The 22,788-nt window shown below is 34.9% G+C and overlaps 1 protein-coding gene across 1 annotated transcript in view; it reads right to left on the bottom strand.

The window, feature by feature from the left end:
• Positions 1-8,775: 8,775 nt before the first annotated feature.
• LOC118189558 (bone morphogenetic protein 1-like) overlaps positions 8,776-22,788 on the bottom strand; it is a 1,084,318-nt gene continuing 1,070,305 nt past the window's right edge. The window contains exon 9 of the mRNA XM_085821451.1: positions 8,776-8,831. Within this exon, the coding sequence (XP_085677577.1) occupies positions 8,776-8,831 (56 nt within the window). The remainder of the gene's footprint in view (positions 8,832-22,788) is intronic.

Raw genomic sequence — 22,788 nt, 5'->3', positions numbered from 1 at the left:
TCCGGGATCCAGAGTTTTCCGTATCATCTTTGTCATTCTAAATTCTATGATGTGATTTAGACGGTGTTTACACATTTTTAGAACCATTTCGATACCACAAATATTCAACAAAAATAAATAAATAAGTAAAACTTTAAAAATAACAAAGCTTTCAGATTTTAAATCACGCACAAAGGGGTGTTTTTTAACGTCTGTGTGTCACGGTTATTTATTAAATATCATGTTCTTCGCATCCAAGCCACATAAAATTCTATTGAACAGTAATACCATAAAAAATTTAAAAACAGCATATCTTTAGAATTTTCAATAGGTACTTTCGCACGCTGGAGTTTGCTTTGGTTTGGTTTATTGAGATTACGGCAAAGCACACTAGAGCTACCTGCCTAAGGGAAGGGATGCCTTCGTGGAGGACTTTCATTCGCGCGCTGGAGATAAAAAGGATTTTTTCTGTACAATGTTGCCATTGCTCTCTTTGAAATCGTTGAGTTTATTAATCAAAAATTTGTTAAAATGTTACGAAATACGAAACACATAATAAAACAAAATCGAAATTCAAAATTCGGACTTCCAGGTGCCGATGTTAGGGAGCAGAATTAGGTTATTCAAAATTTGATAGCTTTAGGTACTGTCGTTTTTTCACAGTGCGAAAAACATACATATATTCATGCAGGTTTTTCATTATTTAATTTCTTTAAATATAACACAGCGCGACAATATTTGATGGCAACAGTTTGAAAATTAATACAGGCATTTGTAGAGATTCGACGCAAAATGTCGTTTCGAGACTAAAAGTCATTCTAGGCTATGGCTCCTGTCGGCTAAACGATTTTAAGACCTAAAAAAAAATATGAAAGGTTTTAGATTTCATATTACGCCCAAAGGGGCATGTTTTTCATTTACCCGCACATACATGTTTCGATAGCATTTGGGCTAATGTCAGTTTGGACTAAAAATATTGAAAACAATATATCTTCAGAATTTCCGATAGACAGGATATAAAAAATGCTTTTATTTTTCTGTACAGTGTTATCGCCGATCGCTTTTAAATTGCTGAGTTATAAGGTATTTCTCCCCCCCTTCTTGGCATGCTTACGTGGTGTAGCAGTCTGCATGCTGGGAGCGTATTCCAGAGGTCTGCGGTTCGATTCCCGGCGAAGGCGTTGCATATTTTTCAACTTGACTGCTTCCAAGAAATATCTAATGTCTCTACAGTGGCGCCTAAACTAAAAGGGTGTTGGACAATGATTTTCCTCATCCAGGATTCGGCGATTGAGTCCTCTAAAATCCCCATTCATCATTTAAAAGGGAGATTATATAAGGTATTCTTCCTGCCGTATGCCTTCGTGGCGTAGTGGTCTGCACGCTGGGTGCGTATTCCAGAGGACCGTGGTTCGATTCCCGGCGAAGACGTTGCATATTTTTCATCTTTTCTGCTTCTAAAAAATACCCAATATCTCTACAGTTATGTTAATAAAAAATTCGTTAAAGTTCTACTCTACAGAATATAAAATAGACAATAAAAGATACTCCAAATTCGGGCTTCCGGTTGCTCATATTGGGGTGAAGAACTACGTTGTTCAAAATTTGATGCTACTGTCTCTGCTTCACAATCCGAGAAACATACATGCATTCATGCAGATTCGTCTTTATTTAATTTCCTTAAATACAATACAGGGCGATAATATTTAGTAGCAACAATTTTTAAAGTGATACAGCGCTTTTAGTGATACGGCGCAAAATGCCGTTTTGAGACTAATAATAATAATCTAGGACTACCCCCTTTGGTCTAATACAGGGTTCTTTATTCCCTATTCATGTCTGAGTTGTTGTTTTGGACTTAGTGATAAGGAACTGAAAGTCTACCTAAAGTTTCGATACTCTTTATGGTAGCTATAGAGACTAAATTTTATAATTGCTTTAAATCTTAAGTATTTCTTTCTTTTATTATTTTCAATATATGAATTCATTCACATTATGATCAAAGAAAAAATGTTTACGAAGTTCTAAGCGGTTTTAGTAACCTGCATTGGGAAAATACTAAAATGGCCAGTTTACAAATATGCTAATTTGTTTTAATGTTTCATGATTAATAAAGTCTATTTGACTTGGCTGAAGTGCTTGTTTATATTGGCAACACTCAGCATAATGAATGCACACCCATTACATCGGAAAATACAAAAATGCCCATGTTCTCAAATACGCTATCTAAATTTTTTAATGTTTCAAGATTATTAATTTGGTTGAAGTCATTGCTTATACTGACAACACTCAGCACAATGAATTCTAATTCACACCCATGACTGGTACATTTACAAAAGTGATTTTCCTTTCTTATTTCGTAGTAGCCATAGCGTTAGGAAACCTTCTTACCATTTATTAGATACACATATCTTTTACAATATGGAATCTTTGATATGCCCAAGCATGGATCTAACACAACTCACCATCACGAATGAATTACGGTGTACTCTTCGCTAGTTACTTCCCGCTTTCTTTTAGTAGTTAACTCCTTATCCCATTATGTGTATAAATATGCCTCCGGGCTTCGTTTGAATTTTACCTTTGCATTTAATCCTTACACGATTTGTGTATTCACCTGCGATAAATTTATACACTAAGAAAACCTTTCATAATTATAAACTATTCTAATTTAGAGACCGAATGTTGCCACTCCGAAGCGAAATCGTTTTCTCACATTATCACTTGCATGGTTGGATCGACGATCGGAATACAGACGCTTTTGTTTCGCAACTGTAACATATTCTTGTTTGGAAGTGATTAAACAAATTCATCTTGTACGATTAATCTCAATGGCTTGAAATTGCGTTCTCTACTCAGAATGCGCTGAACGGGCATAATGCGGCTAATATTTAGCTTGTGGATTACTAGACATGTATGAAGAGTAATAATTCAAACTTGGCAGAAGGAGATAATTTAAATATTAGCTTAATTTTCTAGGGTAAATTCACTTCGATTTCTTCAAACTGCTAAGGAATTTAAAATCTGTCAAATGACTGTTTAATGGTGTAGCGTCATTAGGTTATTTTTCAAGGAAGAGATATGAAGAATAAGCAATGCGCTTGCCGAGACTCGAACTTGGATCTCTCTAATACGCGCCAAGAGTGCTACCATTACACCACGAAGCCATGTTGGAAAGAAGGGGAAAATACCTTATATACTCGTCCTTATAAAGGGCGGCTGGGGATTAGGGGACACAGTCGCCTAATCCAGGAGATGACGAATATTGTTCACCACCTTTTAGTTCGGGGGACACTATAGAGACCATAGAGTTTTTTTGGTACTTACGTATTAACGCAACCAGGCCAAAATTCGCATAAATTGCCAAATTTGGCGACCCTACTTACGGCAACCCTACGTGTTATACGTAGTTTTGTAAAAAGAGCATGTGGAAACCATGTACACGTCGACTTATTTTTACTTAAAAAAACATCCCAGAATTGCAAAAAAAAATGGTATTGCGCACACTCTTGACTTTATCCATGTACACTGCTATTTTCTCATAAATTACAAAAATTTGCACGAAAATGCAGGAAAAGATTCACAAAACTTTCCTGCATTTTCGTGCAAATTTTTGTAATTTATGAGAAAATAGCAGTGTACGTGGATAAAGTCAAGAGTGTGCGCAATGCCATTTTTGTGCAATTCTGGGATTTTTTTTAAGTAAAAATAAGTCTACGTGTACATGGTTATGGCTAATACGGTTTTCAATCAGTGCTAAAAGCAATAGCCAAAAGATTTTCGCCGAAAAAATAATTCTGCAACTTAGTCAAATTCGAAACCGGAAGGGTTTAACTGCTATTTTATATTTTAAAACAAAATAATATAAAAAACTGTATTAAAAATTATCTGTAATTAATAAATGTACATTTTCTTTCTATTCATACTTTTTTACTCAAACTTACAAATCGCGCCAACCTGGTTGCGATAATACGTAAGTACCCTTTTTTTTTTTTTTTTTTTTAAAGCAGGAGACATCACAAATGAGCTATGCCCTTGCCGGGAATCGAACCTGGACTTTTAGAATACACGCCGAGTGTGCTACCGTTACACCACGAAGGCATTCTGGAAGGTGGAAGAAATACCTTGTTGAAATACCTTGATGTGTTAGTCTGTATTTTAAAACGAATGAGCAAAACAAATATTGTAATAATTCAATGAAACAAAAAACACGTCGATGTAAAATGTAAAACTAAGCAAACGTGAGCCGTATTTTCCACAACAAAATTATCCATGTGACGTGTGAAATTCGATCCTGCGAGTCTTAGGAACAATTCTAATTCGAAAACCTGAATCTTTCAACTTTCTTTTTGTCAGTCGTACGTTTCAAATAGTAATCTAAGAAATCTCTTAAGGGGGATGTTTTATTTATTTTAAAAGCAAAATACTTCCAAATTTTTACAGATGACTAGATAATATAGCTGCTTTGGAAACTAATAACGAGAAAGTTTGTGTTGCCACACATACTTTTGTAATTTAATCCGCTTTGTGTCAAAATGTTTCGTCATGTTTCTACCTTGCCGGTATGATATTTTAAAAATGGCTATTGGACCATACTTGAAAGTTGATGGAATTCTTTATATGGGCACTATTTTCTAACTGAACCAAAAATCTGATGAATATTTTAATATTAAAAAAATTTATGCACGAAAATATTAGATTTTTTTAATGAAATACATTTTATAAACTCAACTCCAAATAAAATAAAAAGTTAATATGAAATTCTTAGAATTTTTGGTTCACAGTAGTTTCTAAATGTTATAAAAGCTATACATATTAAATATGGAATTAAATTATGCAACAGAATGTTTTTAACTGTGCGCGCAAGGTGGAAACATGATGAAACCTTTGTCGAAAACTTTTGTCACAAAGCGGATTAAATTATAAAAATATTTGTGGCAACACAAACTTTCTGTTTACTATTTCAGAAAGAAGCTATATTATGTAGACAGCTGTAAAAGTTTTAAGTAATTGCTTTTAAAATAAATAAGTCATTCCAATTCTTGCAAATGTGACATATTCGAATATCTTATGGGTTTTAAGGTATATGAGTCTCCTTAAACTTTTGAACTCAAAAATATTAACTGGACCCCAGTAGGATGCTTCATTGGACTTCACGGTGCAATACTTGTATCACCGTATGATAAAATTCTCGTTTGCTTACTGTTGTCCTGCGTCCTGACCTCTAACAAGGGTTTTATTAAAAAAATTGTCGCTATTTTAGTAATCACCAGACTCATATTGAGGAACATGTGCGGCCCCAGAGCTCGTGCAACTGGTGCGGCTGTATGAGGCTGAAGCATTTATGGGGAGGGATTTTTTTTCCACTTAGGGAGGCACTATGTAGCAAAATTTATTGCCGTTGTGATTCAACTAGATTGTTGAAAGCTCAGCTCGGCCTGATGAATGTAACTTCCTCTTTCAATATGCTATCTAGAGAAACATTTGGAAATTTTAAACAATTGGTGCATTGAACTTTCTTCAAAATTCTCTAAACTAACTATTAAATCATTTCCGGAGTTCTGAAGATGCGCAACCTGCTGTTAATAGGTCATGCGTATTTCTAGCATCTGATGTCAAGGTACCTGAATAGTTAGACACCCGAAGGACTTCATATATTGAACTCCTCAGATACTTTGATGAATTATGAACCTGTTGTTTGAAATGCTTGAACTGGATTTCATTATTAATTTTAACTTGAACTTTCCAATATTTGTTGTTAAATTACATTGAATAAATCTGATGTGTATGTTACCGTGAAAGACCGAAATTGGAGAATGTCGACTTTCACCGGAGAATATCAACATTCACAAAATACGTCGGTGAAAGACCGAATATTTCACTACATTCTTGTATATTCGGACCCTCCCCGGTGTATGTCGACAATCACAGATATGCTCTGGTGAAAGTCGAAAAGAGAGGTCATAAAGTGCCATGATAGTTTAAGTTGTTGCAATAAATAATATTTGAATCACATAATTTAGTAAGTTTTTTATTACTGTTATTTTATTTTCTCATTTAGAACATACTGTATCATTAAGTAAGTTTTTAACTTCTATTATTTTCCTTTCTCATTTTGAATGTATTGTGTGTTTTAAGTTCTCATGTTCGTAAGTTCTTATTTCAAGTCTCAAGTGCGTTTATTCGCGACTGAATGACGGAGAAGAAAATATAATATTGTTATATGTTTAACATTCACCATTAGTACGCGGTGAATGTCGACATTGACTGGTGTAAGTCAGAAATAAGAGTATTTGGAAAATATTTTGGACATACACCAAGGGACTATGGGAATGTTGACATTCACCGGTGAAAGTCGACATTCTCCAGATTTCGGTGTTTCACCGTAACATGTACACCACGTGGCTTCCTTGTACGGAATATTAAATTATACGAATTTTTCCTGCATTCCATTTAAATTTATTTCCTCGAATTTCATTAAAGATATATTTCTCATTCAGTTAATTTAGTCCTCATTTAAGGCAAAAGTACATAAAACCTCAAAATATCTTTAAACATAGAAACATATAAGACATCAAATACAGTTAAAACAATTAAAAAACAATTTTTAGAATTCAAATTAGAGTTTCTACGCAAAAACAAGTAACTCGGCCAGTGGGCAAGAAGACATATTTTTCGGTGAACAAAATTGAAAGTTTACTTTTGATCCTACTCGGCAAAAACGTGCAGATGTTGAAGGTTCATAAACTGACTTAATTCACTATTCTGGATTACAGACAAAAATATTAAAGACGGTCATCCTTCGCTTAAACGCATTTATGAGTCTGGATGATTAATTACATTGTGAGTAAGAGAATTAACCAGACTTTAGATTATGATTTCATTAACCAGACTTTAGATAATGTTTTGATTAATCAGACTTTTAATGATGATGATTATCTTCAGAAATGAACAACTGTAATCAGTTGTATTAGACCTTGCTCTGTAATTAAAAGTATGTACACTGCTAAAAACAAATGGCACAGTTCTACAGCTCCCGTTCTACTAGGTCGATTGACCAAATTCAAATTGCGTTTTTCATGTCACTTAAGATATATATTAGATTTATATATAGCATTGTTCTAATAAAAGCATTTTGACACAAAATCGAATTTTTTCTGAAATAAGATACCAGTTTTTTTTTTTTTTTTTCACATTTCAATTCTACGACTCATATTACGTCAAACTACTAAGTTTTGGAGAAGTCGTACGAGTAGTTTTTAAAAAATTAGTTCTCAAAACTTTAGCTCCTGAATGTTAATTGAGTTTGGTGTGCATTTATTAATCTGTCTTTTATTTATTAAACTTATTTGATTCTTCCTTTCACACTTCGAAATTCAGGTTCATTCCAAATAAAATTCACCTATTTTTAATGATTTATTTTTAAAATTTGTATTTTTAAAATTATTTAAAATTTTTCAAAAAACATTTTGTATCAATAATCTATAAAATTTTTACCATCATCTTAAAGTAGACGTGTTTCTAAGCGTACCTGCAAAAAATTACAGATTTTTATTCAAAATTTCCGAAGATATGCGTGAATTAATATATGGGCACGTTTTTAAAATTTGGCATATTTGTTGAAAGCGATAAAGCATCAAATGTGGTTTAGACACTTTACGAAAATTATTTAAAAATAGGAACGATGTGACTATTTTTTTTACTCTCATGACACAATGTAAAAAGGTAGAAAAGAAGTGCCCTTTTTTTTCCGCTCTATAATGGAAGGAGAAGGAAAATTGGTTGCCATATATTAAGAAGTTCGCCAAGGGAATTATTCTTGGCACAAACTGAAAAAAATTGCGCCAAGATAAATGTTTGAATTTCTCCGTAAATGCCGCACCAGATTTACAAAATTTAATATCTAGGCATAATTTGAGTCGTAGAATCCAAATAGAGAAAAAAACATTGCTATGTTATTTCAGAAAAAGTCCAATTGTCAAAATGCTATATATAAATCTAATCTATATCCTAAATCGCGCGTTCGAGACATGAAAAACGCAATTTGAATTTCGTAATCCACCCAATAGAATGGGAGCTATAGAACTGCCCTTCCCCCCCACCCTCAGTGTACATTAAGGTTAATGTTTTCCTTTTCTTCGCAACTATTAAAGCTGACAAATTATCTATAAATGTAGTATATTCCAAATACTTTCACTTAGAACAAAAACACAACAGTTAGCAAAGTAGGAGTCGTAAGATTTCAACTTGAATTAATCATTAAAAACAACTTCAGAATTCAAAACTCTGAAAGTATATAAACTAGAATAAAAATTTTAATATAAAAATATGCAATTCTCAAAGAACCAAGCGTTTTTATTTCACTAAAAAATAATAATAACTGTTTCGTATTCAAATATTTTATAACAAAGTTTCCCGAATAATACATGATTCAGTAAACGTCAAAATTACTTAGATAAACTTTGCAAAAGTCTTTGAAAAACTACATACACATTATCATAAATATCCTGAAACAAAGAGAGTAGACGTCATGGAATAATTGCTGAAAATAGCGCTTTTATACATGATAATGCCATATTTTCGGAATAAAATTTCAAAGCAGTTTTAATGTATGTGATTTTATTCAAAAATTTAGTTACTAGAATTATGCATCTTGTCGTAAACACTTCTGAGTTAGACGAATAACTTTTATATTCATATTTACTATGCAAATGTATGTAGTAGTAATTACATATTTAATAAGATGTTATAAAGAGCAGAGGATTAAAAAAAAAGTTCCCTTTCAAGAAAAAAAACTCACCTACCTGGTTCTAACGTAGTGGTGAGGTAGTCTGTAGTTCTTCGGATAGATTCTGAAATTAAAATAATTTCTCATTTTAGGCAATTAGTTGCAATGATTATGTACTGAAACTTAAAATATTTAAATTAAGTAAATTTATATGACAGCTTTAGTGCAATTTATCATGAAAAGAGCTTTTAGCAAAGCACTTTTAAAAATCTGTCTGGTAGACAGAATTTTAATGAACTAGATATACTTTATAAGAGTCAAAATTTATTTTAGCAATATTAGTTCATATCGGCAATTTGTGAATCTTAGTTTTGACACTGAATTTTTAATAAAACATTGAAAAGGCATTAGAAGAATTCACAATTTCTTATTGTTATTTTAATTTCTCTTCCCCCCCTCCGACAAACAAAGTTTTAAAATTAAATGAGAAAATGCATTTGTTGTTTCTTTAGCTGTATTATCACCATTGTAGAAAGAAAAAAAAAGAAGAAAAAAAAAACTGAAAGGTTTCAGATTTTCAATTACGCCCAAAGGAGCGTTTTTTTAACGTTTTATGTGTTACCTTTATTAATTAAATGTCATGTTCTTCGCACTTAAACCATAAATTTTAGTTCAATAGCAATGTCGCAAAATAATTTTAAAATGAGGCTATCTTTAGAATTTCCGATACACAGTTCAGAGCGATGGAGATAAAAAGGTCCCCCCTCGTAGATTGTTGCCATTGCTCGCTTTCAAATCGTTGAGTTTGTTACTCAAAAATTCGTTAAAGTTTTACAAATATGAAATCGATAATAAAACAAATTCCAAATTTCAAATTTGGTCTTCCACATGCCCATATTCGCAGTAGGATTACGTCATTTAAAATTCGATAGCTCTATGTACCGTTGTTTTATCACAACGCGAGAAATATGCATACATTTATGCAGATTTTTCATTACTTAATTTCTTCAAATATAATGCAGGAGTCTAACATTTGGTGGCAACAGTTGGAAAAGTGAAACGAAAATTTATAGTGATTCAACGCAAAATCGCCAAACGAAAACAACAGTCCTTCGGGGGCAAAGCCTCTCTGAACTAAAAACTGAAATCTTTCACATTTTATATTATGCATAAAGGTTTCGTTTTTCTAACGTTTGGTGTGAAACATTTACTTATACGAAGTTTCTCTCAGCTTCTTAGCATGCTTTGATTGTGTAGTGGTCAGCAAGCTCGGCGCGTATTCGAAAGTATCTCCCGAACTAAAAAGTGGTAAATGATGATTCTTCACCACCAGGATTTGGCGACTGGATCCTTTAGTCCCCAGTCGCCCTTTAAAAGGGAGACTATATAAGGTACTTATCTCGCCTTCTTAGCATGCCTTCGTGGTGTAGTGGTAATCATGCTCGGCGCGTATTCGAGAGCTCCGTGGTTCGAGTCCGGGGGAAGGCACAGCTCATTTTTCACGTCACCTGCTTCTAAATGACCTAATGTCTGAACATACTTTTTAAATGTCATGTTCTTCGCACTTAATTCATAAAAGTCAATTCAACAGAAAATATCACAAAATACTTTTAAAAAAGCATATATTTGGAATTTCCGATACACAGTCTCGCGCACTGGAGATATTTTGTTTTCTGTAGAGTGTTGCCATTTCTCCCTTTGAATTCGTTGAGTTTGTTATTTAAAAACTCCTAAATGCTTTACAAAAGATGAAATAGATGATAAAACAAATTCCAAATTTGAGCTTCTAGATGCCCATATTCCGTTGGAGACGTACGTTTATCGAATTTTGATGGCTCTAGGTACCGTTGTTTTATCCAAAGCGAGAAACATACGTACATTTATGCATATTCTTCCTTATTTAATTTCTCTAAATATAATACAGGGCGATAATATTTGGTGGCAACAATTTAAAAAGTGAAACGCCATTTATAGTGAAACTCCACAAAATGCCGAAACAAAATTTATAGCCCTTCTAGGCTAACCCCCATTGGGAAAATTATCTGTAATTCCATAATAATCTTTAATATTGCGAAGAACAGTTATTTCGTTTACACAAAAAATACCGAACAAAGCTATCGCATATGATGGCATTAAATCTAACAATGTTGTAAAATTTTATTGCTCCGAGAAAGTTTATTAAGAATTTTCAAGATATTTTGCTCAATTCATTTATGGTAAGACATTTTGTAACCTTCAGGGACAGCTTGAACAAGAAAAGTGGGAGGGTCATTATTTGAAAACTTCTAAAATATTTTATAGTGAGGAGTATTACTGGTTAGCTCCCGACGGACAGCATTTATAACTTGATAGTTAAGAAACTTGATAGTTAAGAAAAATCAAAGAAAAAAGTTCAGTGTTATGTTTGGTGTTGAAGGGTTGAGAAAGTCGAAAAATATCTCGCTTCACATTATCGAGGATTCAAGATGTAAATCAGAAATGTAACAAAATTATTTCAAACTGAATATCAATTGGGAAAATATACGAATGACTTCTTATTGATTCCAAAAACTCGCCTTCAGACACGTAAGCATACTTTTACATATAAGCTGATAAACATGATAAATTATGTGCATGCTGCTCGGCGTCATTTTCTGCTATTGTAAATAGTCGCTGCGGTCCTTGTTCATTGCTTCTTTTTGCGCAAAAATTCAAGCTTAGGAGTTACTGTGAGCTGGTCGCTTGGTGAAGTGTTCCTGATCGATCGTGCGCGTAAGTAGTTTTCGAGTTTGGTTTTTGATTTTTGCAAGTGTTTTCATGATGGACTTGCCTTTCCGTTAGGGACGGTAGGCTTTTTGGACTGTTGCAATGAATCCAAATTTAGAGTACATTCAGACTTTAAACTTAATTAATGATAAAAATGTTATCGAAAATCTTATTGAAAGTGGTTCAGAAGAGGAATTAGATGCTATATCTACCTATTTGCAAATCCAAAAAAATCTTATTGATAGTGGTCAAAAAATAGTTGATCCAGAAGTTGAAAAATTATTTCAGGTTATGGTAGCCAAACTCACGGCAATTAAAAAATGTTAAATCTTCAAGTAAACGGCAATTAAAAAATGTTAAATCTTCAGAGGAAATTGATGAGATTGTAGGAATTGGTCAGATTATTACCCAACAAAACATGAATAATGTCAATGTGCAAGACAATAACTCTCTTAAGCAGGGCGAAACTTGGATTAAACCCAAAAAAAATCACAAGCGTACTTTAAGTGATAGCAGTAACTCATCTGTTACAACAATAAAAAATAGATATTCTACCCTTGGAATAGATGACAGCATGGAAGTCAATCAAACGCCCAACACAAACCCTCAGGATATGGATCAATCAGAAGAAGGCGAATTCATAGCCCCTAGAAAAACTGCAAACCGTGTACCGCCGATTATAATATCTGATGTTACGTCTTGGAAGCCCCTTAGAGATGAAATTAAAAAATTTACCACAGCTATGGAGTGCCTACAAAAAGGTGGAGACATCCACATAAAAGTCAAATCTGACGATGACTATCGCTCAGTCACAAAATTTTTGGATAATAAGGAAATACCATATCACACTTTTCCCCTACCAAGGGATAAGCCCATTAGAGTAGTAATAAAGAAGCTTTCAGTGCATACTAAACCTGAAGAAATATTAGAAGAACTCCAACAATTAAAAATTTCAGTTAAAACGGTTAGACAGCTAACCAAAAAGATTGACAATGAAATTGTCAAATTTTCAACTTTCCTTGTAGAAGTCCCACGGACTGTTGAAGGAAAAACGATATTTCAGGTAACACATATCTTGGACCTTTCGGTCAAAATTACCTCTTTCCAACCAACCCCAGGACACAAACAGTGCCATAACTGTCAGAGATATGGACATAGTCGCTCCCACTGCAAACATAAACCAAGATGCTTAAAGTGCGGATTAAACCATATCACCACTAGCTGTACAAAAGATAGAAATCTTCCAGGAAAGTGTTGCCTTTGTGGGGGACCCCACGTCAGTTCCTACAGGGGTTGCGAAATGCACCCTGACAATATTAAACGTAAAATTGCTGAAAAAGAAAATCAAAGAGATGCCTGGAGAAAGACAAGAACAAATCCTCCAGAAAACAACTTGGAGAACTTCCCCCCATTACCGAGTAGGAGAAACACTAACGAAAATGTTAATGAAGCCAGTCCCTCATCAGTCAACCAGAATGAAGCTCACGAAAGAGAACAATTAGGCTCCGCCCCGGATTTCCTGAAATGGATCAAAAATCTATTTACTCAAGGCAAAGCGCTATTTGAACGCTTTTTTAAAGCCAAGTCAATAATGGAAAAGCTCCAAATAGGGTGGGAAGCCTTTGAACTTTTAGCAAATTTAAATTATGAGTGTTAATATTGTAAATAACTATGCAAGCATCCAACTTACTGCCTCCAGCAGTTTAAATTTCGCCTTCTTTAACCCTTTGCGGCATGGTGGGTCAATATATGTCCCACCTAATTAATATTTATTTTCTCAGTTAGCAATTTCCGTTAGATATTTTCTAATCTTTTAAAAATAATCTATTTTAGTTATTATTTTTCTCAGTAGATGTTACTACTATACCAAGGCTTAAGTTTATAAGCAAAAAATATTCAAAATAGGATCACAAGAGTGATATCCCTGTATCTCGCATTTTTCAATATTTTAAAAATTTTGGTATACAATTTATGATATGTATGATATTTTTTAATATTCAAAAATACTTTATTTTCAAAAATCTTAATTGTATGCAATATTTTATAACATTAATTTTACAGTTGAAATAAGTGGGTTAAAATTTGTCCCACCACACACTTGAATTTCCGCTCAATAGATGGCAGCACTCACGATTATTTTTTCTTTTCTTTTTTGCATCTACTTTTTTCGTGATTGCGCGCGCTTTTACATCCGTTGTATGCTCTGATGTGCTAAAATGTGTAGGAAAAAATTAACAACTCAGGAAGCTTTGGATCTTTTTGCTGAATTGCCATCCGATTGCGACTCAAATGCTTCAGATGTCAGTTCTGATTCAGATGAAATTTAAATCCAGGAGAGAATAACTGAGGTTGAAGTTATTGCTGAAGAAGAAAGGGAAGTAGTCATAATTTGTTTCGCTTTTTAAAGACACAGACCCATCTATGCATGTGGCACTGTAAATATGGATCGGAAGTATCTACCCAAAAATTTAAAAGACAAATTTATGTCAAGAGAATATAGACTTTTCATTTAGCGATGATTCAATTTATTGCATAAAATGGAAGGATAAAAGATCCGTTTCTATCCTGTCTTGCTTGGAAAAGGCAACTGAAATGAAAGAAATTAATAGAAAGGAACGAGATGGAAAGACAAAAAAAAAAAGTACTGTGCCCAAACAGCATTATTTCATACAATAAGAATATGGGATATGTCGACTGATTGATTTACTGAAAGGACTATATGAAATAGACCGCAAAAGCAAGAAATGGTGGCACATGATTTTTTTTTTTTTTTTTTTTTTTACTTTTTAGATGCGAGTATAGTAAACACATTTATTCAAGTTTGTTCACGAACCTGATCATGATGTAAAAACAATGAAAGATTTTCTTCTCTCAGTTACAGAAGGTCTAATGGCACTTGCAGGCAAGAAAGAGCTGAAAAGAAAACTGAAATCCCCAGTTCAAATAAAACTAAAAACCCGTTCGTACAACCAGAAAAGACACTAAAAAATGTAAGTAAAACGCCAAAGAGAACGAGCAGGAGAAGATGTGCATATTGCAGCATATCGAAAGAAGAACGACGAACATTTGGCATGTGTGAAACATGTGAAGTGCCTCTATGCTTACAAAAGAATGAAACAACATGTTTTTCAAACATTTTTCATGTTCAAACATGTTTTTCAAACACGTTCAGTTTCATGAAAGTGACTTTTTTTCAATTTTAGTCATATATAAATGTTTTTGAATCAAGTGCCAATTTTAATATTTTATTTAGTATCATATGTACGAGTATCAAATTTTAATCTTAAATTAATATTCAAGAAAATATTTTCTTTTGTTCCTAAAATTTAAAAATATTAAATATATACTACATGCAAATGCATATGCAAAATTTTACAAGTCATGCATATATGCAATAAGTACAAAATGCATTTTAGTGTGTTTATTATGAATATTTTAGAATGCACGCTTTATTTTGTTTATTCATTCCACATATAATTTTTTTTCCTGCTATACACCAATATGCTACAAGACATGTGCTAGTTGCATGGTGGGACAAACGGTATCCCACCTTCCACCGTAAAAAATAAAAGCGCAGAATTTTTTTCAAGCCTTAAAGGCACTTAAGTAAGTCCATCTGACTTATTCTAAGGCATATTTTTAAAGATTAAAAAATATTTTAAATATGCGTGTCGCAAAGGGTTAATGCCAACGGAGTTCGCGGCAAGAACACTGAGATCATAAACTTTCTTAATTGCCATGACATTGATATTTTCTTAATTAACGAGACACATCTTCGAGCTAGTGATAAATTTAACATCCAAGGTTATAGAACCTTTAGAAAAGACAGAGAAAATAACAGGGGTGGTGGCTCCCTGATTCTCATCAGAAGACACTTGCAGGCCACCTATTTTAATCTCCCAAGTTCTAGTAATATTGAAACTACTGCCATCATAGCTCACTCTCGCACTAATGAACCTATTGTGATTATTTCTGCTTATAATCCCCCGGGACATAATATCAGCAACAGTGACATGAGCATCTTTAGCGGCATTATGCTTCCCACAATACTAGCCGGAGACTTAAACGCGAAGCATCACTCCTGGAACTCTCGACGTGCAAATGCAAACGGGAACTTCCTTCATAATTATGCCCTTACAAATGATTTAAGTATCTTTGGACCAACGGATCCCACCAGATACAGCCATACTGGCAGCGCTGAAGTTCTTGATATTGTTATCACAAAAAATATTGCACAAATTCCCTTCCTACAAGTTTCACATCAGCTAACTTCCGATCATCTCCCTGTCAGATTTACTTATTACGGCTTTGAAAAAAATATTCCACTTAGAAAAATCACAAACTGGGATAAATTCATTCATTCTCTGGAAAACCTACCAGCGCATCCTGCTTTAGCCGATATTACTGACATTGAGTATCAAATCACTAAGGTCAATAATTGTATAAAAAGTGCTCTTGACAAATCTACTAAATATGAAGAACATAAAAAAGATAAACTTCCGGATGACATTATTGACAAAATTAAGGACAAAAATCGCACCGCTAAAATTTGGCGCCGTACTGCTGATCCTAATATCAAAAGAATTCTTAACAGAAAAAGTAGGAATATTAAAAATCTTCTAAATGAATACAGATCTGATAGTTGGAATAATTTATTAGACTAAATGGACTTCAACCCTGATACAGTGTGGCGTTTTGGGAAAGCGCTCAGAAAAACTCATAGCGACAACATTGGACCGTTGCACACCGATACTGGAATCGCATATTCTGAAAAAGATATGGCAGAAGTTCTTGCAACACATCTTGAAAAAACCTTCACGACAAATAACTCACAAGATGAAGATACAGAAGAGGAAGTTTTTAATTTCATTATTCACCTTCCTGATAGAACAGATGGACAGCATATTGGTTACACCTCGCCCATTGAAATTCAAAACATTATAAAAAATCTGAAAAATAGAAAGGCCCCCGGCTACGACGGGATAACAAATAAAGTGCTCAAAATTCTCCCCAAGGGATATATTGTCCTAATTACCAACATAATTAATGCCTGCATAAGGCTTAACTATTTTCCGCAGCAGTGGAAAATGGTACATATCATTACTTTTGTTAAACCTGGCAAAGATCCAAAAAATGTTAACTCTTATCGCCCAATTAGCCTGCTTCCAAGTCTTAGCAAAGTTTTTGAGCGAGTTCTACAGAAACGGCTGACGAGACACTTGGAAGATAGAGGGATAATTCAAAATGAACAGTTTGGTTTTCGCCCACAGCATAGCACAGTACATCAACTTCTCAATGTTACTGAACTTATTGCCGATTCCTTTTCCAAAAAAAATACTATTGCAAGCTGCTTCCTAGATTTAGAAAAGGCATTTGACAAGGTGTGGCATGAGGGACTCCTCTTTAAGCTACACCTTGCTCATCTGCCTATAAATTTTATCAAACTAATGCAAAGTTATCTAAAAAATCGCAATTTTCATGTCAAAATCAATAACACTTTATCCTCAAGAAAAAGAATCAAAAGCGGCGTCGCCCAGGGAAGTGTTTTGGGGCCAATTCTCTTTAATATTTTTACTAATGATATGCCAATCCCACTAAATTCAAAACTTGTGAAATATGCAGATGACACCGCTATTTTTACAAAATCTTTAAAACCACAGTTTGCTGTAGACTAATTAGAAGAAGCAGTTAACATCATCGCACATTACCTCAAATCTTGGAAACTTAAAGTTAATCCGGCTAAATGTCAAATTCTGCTCTTTAGAAGGTATAGAAAATTTACTCCAGTAAACGTAAATATAAAGATAGAAGATCAGCCACTCCCCGTCGTCAATAGTACTAAATACCTGGGTGTCATTTTCGATTCACAACTCCTCTTCAAGGAACAGACTGCATATGCCTTACGGAAAGCTACAGTCGCAAAAATGGCTCTGTACCCTCTCATCAAAAGAGACTCAAAATTAAACATTCAATTAAAGAAAAGAGTTTACATGATGCTGATTAGACCGACACTACTTTACGCAATTCCCATATGGGCTACAGTGTTCAAAACGTACAGACACAAGTTACAAGTCTTTCAAAACAAGATTCTAAGAGAAATAGTTAATTCTCCTTGGTTCGTTAGAAATTTGCAAATACACAAAGAATTAAAAATCAGACCAATTGCTGACCAAATTATTTCAACCTGCCACAACTTTTACAGTAAAATTGAACAGTCTCAATATGATCATATTAAGAACTAATCAATTATGATCCAACACTTGAAAATGCTGCTAAGCGTCCTAGGAGCATTTTTCATAATCCAAGGTGGTGAAACTTGTAAATAGCTGTACATACTGTAAATATTTCCCCACTAGAGACTTTTGTGTTTTTTTCAACTTATTTAGGACTTAAAAAAGCTCAGTGGATTACTACTTTATATCATTATTTTCAAGAATTTTATATTTTATTAGTGTTCCTATAAAAAGACTTTGTTAGGGACACACAAACTGACTTAATTATGTGTGTTTCACCATCCCGCCTTCTAAACTGTGACTTATGCTGAAATATTGTGTCTTTTAAAATTACAAGTGTTTCTTAAAAAGTGTGTTTATTCCAGAACTTTGTACAGTGTGAACTGTTTGTGAATACTGTTAATTTATATGACTTTAACATTTCTCGCACGAGAACTCTTGAAATTCACCAGAAATATGTTACTGTTGACTTATTCCTCATTTGAGCCACTCCCACCAGTATAATTATGATCAATTTCATTCTGAACCTGTTTCAAAAGCTTACTTAATTTAAATTACTTAATGTTTATTTTTTCAAATGCTTTATTAAGCAAACTTTTCAGCTAGTTATATCTTTCGTCACAGCTCGAACAGCTCCCAGATGCTTTTTCACTCTACATACCTTTGTATTTGCTTCAGCTTCGCCTAGTAGGCGCGGCGTTACACGCCCATTTTTTCAATTATATATACCAACGCCTAAGGGCATTTTTTTCAAAAGCGGTGGTTAAAGCAGCAGAGGCAGCTAATTGCCTCCTAACCATTCAAAAAGACAAGACAAGACATAAATTATGTGCATTATATGCATGCGATGTACCAGCTTTTGTCAGGAATAAATAGATTGTTGAAGAATCATCAATGTAGTCGTAGCTTAAATTATCAGACGATAGTTTTAAAAAACAGAATCCATTTATTATATTTCAGGAGAAAATAGCAATTACAAAAATCTGATCTCCGGAGTAAATAACAAAGAACTACTAATAACATTTTGTATGAAGGTTTACTGCATCGTGACATTTAAGAAAAAGCCCCGATATTCCTTTTGCGAGTCTTTTTATAGCCTCTGGAAAGGCGGAGCTTCCAAGAAATGACGTCAGCCTCGTCAGCCAATCCAGTTTGCTTTAAATATTTCCAGAACATTCTATAACTGTACGTGTAGATACGGCGGGAAAAACAACTTGACTAGGGGGCTGTGGATTTAATTCCACGTACTTTCAAATAAGAGAACGTCGCCATTAAAAATGAAAAGAACATCCAGTTAGAATTTTAATTGTATTCTTGACTATGGAATTTTATTATTACATGCATATGGCACATAATAATGAAAACAAGGAATTACCTCAAGAATGAATTTACGTTCAACAAACGCTAAAACATTACTTGCAACTATAGTGGGATAATATTGCAGGTTCATTGAAACTAAACAGTGCATTTATATCCATCATTTATTGATTAATAACTCATTCGTGTTTGCTTCTTTGAACAAATACCCTTAAGTGATTTGCTTCGAGCTGGAATGCCTTGCCAAGACATAGGATAAGAAGTACAGGTTGTCCCACTCGAAATGGCCCGAAGAAAAGTGTGACAAAAATCTGTTAAGGGGACTCATACACCTTAAAACCTGTAAGATCTTCAAATATGTGACTGTTGCAAGAATTGGGATAACTTATTTATTTTAAAAGCAATTGCTTCGAACTTTCCACAGTTGAATACATACTATAACTGCTTTCTGAAATAGGTGACAGGTGACGGAGGACGGGGATGCCTGGTGTTTAACATAGGTAAACAGGCGTGTGTCCCACGCCCTCTCCTATCTAGGGATAACAACTCCCTGGGGCCCCTTGAGGCTGCCTCGGGAGTTAATAATACAGATCTAAAGATCAATACATGGCCAAACAGGGGCTGAGGATTATTGTTTGACAATGGTTGCGTGACAATAACTTTGTGGGTGTGCATGGCTGTTGGAATAACACAGATACATAAAAATATACAAAACAAATACAAGAATAGATACATATACAGGCAAAAACGAACAAATACTAACAGATACGAACATAAGGATGCATTGATATTAAGATAAATATGAAGAGAGACACATATGTAAGATACAAAAGTAAAAACAAGAGTAATAAATACTTATAGAGTCATATGTGTATTGCTGGTATCCTTGGGGTTGCAAATGTGCTGTGAGCACTTAAACACAGAGATGAAGCTATTAGTACCGGATGTCAAGTTATGGTGCCAGGAGTTAGTGTTAGAGTTCGCTGAAAGTACAGTCTGCACTATAGTTCAAATTTGCAAGAGTTCAGGCTACACTAAAGTTTAGTGTACACTGTGGTACTAATAGCACTAAATTTGGAGTTTGGCACAGTCACTAAGTTTTAATGCAATTGCTATAGGTTGGTACAGTCACTACAGCGCAGACACTATGTTAGGCACAGTAATTTCAGTACACAGTCACAATGGTTGCACAGTTACTATGACTGTGAACAAGTACGGTGTAGGTACTGATCTTCACTGATGTGTGCACTAGTGCTTAGGCATAGTCGGAGTTGGTGCATGATGTATACGTGCGGTGTGCCATTCATTGCAATAGTTTGGAAGGTGATGTAGGCATTCGAAGGCAGTTTGAGTTGACACAGTTGGTACTCTGCTAGCACACCGGTAAGGTAAGTTCTAAAGAAGATTGACGTGTGCACATAAAGTTGAAGGCTTGGTGGTGGGGAGCTTTTGTTTAACAACTTGTGGGGGTGGCCCCTGAGTGAAAAGCTTTTGAAAAGGTTGGATAGTCGGTAGGGGGGACGAAAAGATGATCGTGTTTAATCTGGTCTATTGCGGTGAGCAGATATCTTGGCCCATTGCCCCGATTTGAGTGATAGCTTTGGAGATTTTGGCTATGGCTGGCTTGTGAGTGATGATAAAGCGGTGGTACGCATCTCTGTTCATGGTTGGACATGGGAGGTGATGGTCTTTTGTCGGCTGGCAGGTGAAACGATAGTGGTCTGGGTTGCCTGGGGCTCCACAGACGCATATATCTGTTGATGAGATGTTGTGCCTTTGGAAGTAGCTGGGGAATGGGCCGTGTCCCGTGATATATCGTGTCAGCGGAGCGATTGCGATGTGTCGATCCGTGCTGACTTTGGGGAAGAAATCGTAGGTGCGGCGGCCAGTTGTGCTATGGTTCCATTCCTCCTGCCATTGTTGGAGCCCTTTACTCCTGAGCTGTCCCTTTAGGTAGGAAGGTGGATCTGCTGTGCATTTGAGTCAGTTACTGCCTGATTGGCTAAACGATCTGCTGACTCATTGCCTTCGTTGTTGGCATGTGCTTTTATCCACATCAGCGTCGTGTGCATATGTGAATTTTGCTGCAAGAGGTGCTGAAGGGCTATGACTAGTGGGGATCTGTGCTGATGGTTCTGAAGGGCTTGAAGTGTTGAGTAGCTGTCTGTATGAAGTGTGGCATGAGTTAGATCATTATGGACAATGTGCTGCATTGCTGCTGTGATGGCCAGGACCTCCGCTTGGAAGATGCTGTTGTGATTTTGCAAACGACCTTTCCATTCTTGTTCTATCAGGCCATCCTGGTAGTGGATGTAGGCACTGCCTACACCTTCCTCCTGTTTAGAACCATTTGTAAAGATGTGGGTACCTTGTGAAGGTACTTGCATTCCAGTGTTGGTAGGGGTGCGTGGAATGATGACAGAAATTCCTTTGCCTTTAATTGCCGGGTGTGTGTGGAGAGGGTGTCCAGGTGTTTCAAACTGGACTGGGCTGTAGGTGCTATTGCAGAATGTGACGTCTTTTCTCAAGTATACTAGAGTTGTATATGCCGCTTCCATTTCTACTTTGATGTGGAGAGGCAGCAACCCCGCAAGGACAGTCACCGCACTTGTTGCAGTTGTGCGAAAGGCTTTCGTGAGGTTGAGGGCGAAAGGGCAAATAGTAATAAAAACGTTTGTGTTGCCACAAATATTTTTATAATTTAATCCGCTTTCTGACAAAAGTTTTCGTCATGTTTCCACCTTGCGCGCACAATTTAGAACATTCTGTTTCATAATTTAATTCCATATTTAATATATAGCTTTTATAAAATTTGGAAACTACTGTGAACCTAAAATTATAAAAATTTCACGTTAAATTTTTATTTTATTTTGAGTTAAGTTTATAAAATGTATTTTATTAACAAAATTTTTAATGTTTTCGTCCATAAAATTTTTCAATATTAAAATATTCATCAGATTGTTGGTTCAGTTAGAAAATAGTGCCTATATAAAGAATTCCATCCAATTTCAAGTATGTACCATTAGCCATTTTTAAAATATCATGCGGGCAAGGTGGAAACATGACGAAAACTTTTGTCACAAAGCGGATTAATTACAAAAATATTTGTGGCAACACAAACATTTTGGTTTCTAGTTTCCAAAGAAGCTGTATTATGTAGTCAGGTGTAAAAGGGTGGAAGTAATTGATTTAAAAATAAATAAACTATCCCAATTCTTGCAACAGCCACGTATTCGAAGATCATGAGGGGTTTCAGGCGTATGACCCCCCTTAAGAGGAAATGACACCAAATTTATATGGCATGCCTTTATGTTTGAGAAATTAAAGTATATTACAAGAGATATTACAAGATAGATAAGTGATCCATCCCCAACCTGTATCTACAATTCAACACGACTCTGTATTTCCGCGTATGTTGGTGCCAGGGTACACATGGTATAATGATGAAGCGGGTTCCTCCTTGTAAAGATGCATGAACTAACAAAACACTCGTTTGTGGGGTAGCGACAACCAGCATTTTGTCGTCTAGGAACCCCTTTATTCAAAGAAGATGGGCACGCTCTCTATATTATTCATTACCACAGCATCATCGGGCCATATTTTCTACGCAGCAGATTAATGCTACGCAGCAGCATCACGTCGCATCATCGGGCCATATTTTTGACACTGCCATCGCTAATGAAGTGTACTAGTCACTGTTTCAGTAATTTGTGAACCAGTTGGATGATGAGGAGCTTACACTTGGCTGGTACCAAAAAGATGGGCCCACATGCCACACATCTATAA

The sequence above is a fragment of the Stegodyphus dumicola genome, chromosome 7 (genome assembly GCF_044657685.1).
Source record: "Stegodyphus dumicola isolate Sdum_Otavi_A_Nest chromosome 7, ASM4465768v1".
Lineage (NCBI taxonomy): Eukaryota > Metazoa > Arthropoda > Arachnida > Araneae > Eresidae > Stegodyphus > Stegodyphus dumicola.
This window is presented reverse-complemented; position numbering and strand designations above follow the sequence as displayed.